Source organism: Poecilia latipinna, unplaced genomic scaffold, assembly GCF_001443285.1.
Source record: "Poecilia latipinna isolate Pla-1442-1.1 unplaced genomic scaffold, P_latipinna-1.0 Scaffold4867, whole genome shotgun sequence".
In the NCBI taxonomy this organism is placed as follows: domain Eukaryota; kingdom Metazoa; phylum Chordata; class Actinopteri; order Cyprinodontiformes; family Poeciliidae; genus Poecilia; species Poecilia latipinna.
The window spans coordinates 6,332-7,848 of NW_015117483.1; the positions used below are offsets into that span (position 1 = coordinate 6,332).

Genomic DNA, 1,517 nt, shown 5'->3' on the forward strand with positions numbered 1-1,517 from the left:
ATGTTTACCCCACCTTCACCTCTTTTCATCTGAGTGCTAAATCACACCAAGCTGTGATAACTGTGGTGCTCAAGCAAAAAAGACACCAAGTCTGTCTCCTATTCATAAATAGAAATGTTTTGTGTCCAGCATGGATTATGTTCACAGTAAATGATAAAAGTAATTTTTAGTTTCTTCTAAAAACAAACTAGTTGACTTTTTAAAGTCTGTTCATTTTTATAACAGAAAAAAAAAATCTGTAAAACCAAGACACTCGCTATTCATAATGCAGTCACACTGTCAGTTTACCTGTGATCATACTTGAAATGATGAGTGGAAGGATGACCAGTTTCAGCATTCGCATCAGGATCTCTCCTGGGAAGCCGAAATACTGCTTATGGAGATGGGAGAGGGTCGCATACTCCCTCACCACAATGCCCAAACTGATACCTGAAACATCAGAACAACTTCTCAGTTTTTCTGATAGCTCATGTTCACCTGAAACAAACTGCAATGTTTTAATAAAAAATACATTTATTCACCTAAGCCAAGTGTGTCAAACTCCAATCCTGTTTCACTTTCTGTTTCTACTTACTGAGCTTGTTCTACAGAGGCCTGGTAATGACCCTATTGTAGGAGCCTGTTCTGTTGAAGGAGAGATGCATTTAAAAGCTGAAGAACACTAGCCTCTGAGGACTGAAGTTTCAGACCCCTGACTTTAACCAGGCCCAACCATATAGCCACATTTTAAGGTTGTTTTCACACCTGACAGTCCGGTAGACTCATTTCAATTGGGGACCAAAATTGCAACAGTTTTTACATTTCAGCTGCTGCGGTTCACTTTCATACTGCACTGTCAAATGAGCCAAACATTTTGAAAAACCTGTTTCCCTCCTTGTCTGTATTGGCGCTGCACTAAGAATCACTGAATTGACATGAAAATCTCTGAAGACACTGAACAAAACTTCCTTCTTTTCAAAATGCAAACAAATGGAGTGGTGTCAAATTTCAGTGGTTGTAGGATTTCTCTTTAGCTGAAAATCACAAGCCATTTCTCCTGCTAGCAATAGATTAGAATGCCCTGTGCTGTTTTCTAGTTCATATTTCTGGAGTGGTCTCTGATCTGTTTGGCATTCACATATTCACACCAGAGTTCACTTCAAACAAACGAGACCTAGGTCCATAGGCGGAGTTTGCTTTTTTAGTCCAAATCAGAGTTCAGTTTCACAATCACACTTCCCCAAAAGAAACAGACTTTCTAGGCAAACAAACTGGAGTTTGATTAAAGCAGGCCAAATGGGGTTGGTGCGTGAATGTACCTAAAGAAACCCAGTTCATTCTCGTGATATACAGCAATTAACATTATCCAGATGTGACCTTTTAGGTATCTGGGAATAAAAAAATACAAAATACAATCTTCTTTCTTGACACAATTAGTAGCATTAAGTTCACAAATTGAAGGAATTTGTGCATCAAAACATATGTCCATACTCATTATGGCCTTCAGGGACTGTACTTAAATTATGCTTTTCTAGATT

General features: G+C 38.5%; 1 protein-coding gene across 1 annotated transcript in view; it reads right to left on the minus strand.

The window, feature by feature from the left end:
• Nucleotides 1–271: 271 nt before the first annotated feature.
• LOC106943099 (excitatory amino acid transporter 3-like) overlaps nucleotides 272–1,517 on the minus strand; it is a 9,748-nt gene continuing 8,502 nt past the window's right edge. The window contains exon 2 of the mRNA XM_015026434.1: nucleotides 272–429. Coding sequence (XP_014881920.1) covers nucleotides 272–429 — 158 coding nt within the window. The remainder of the gene's footprint in view (nucleotides 430–1,517) is intronic.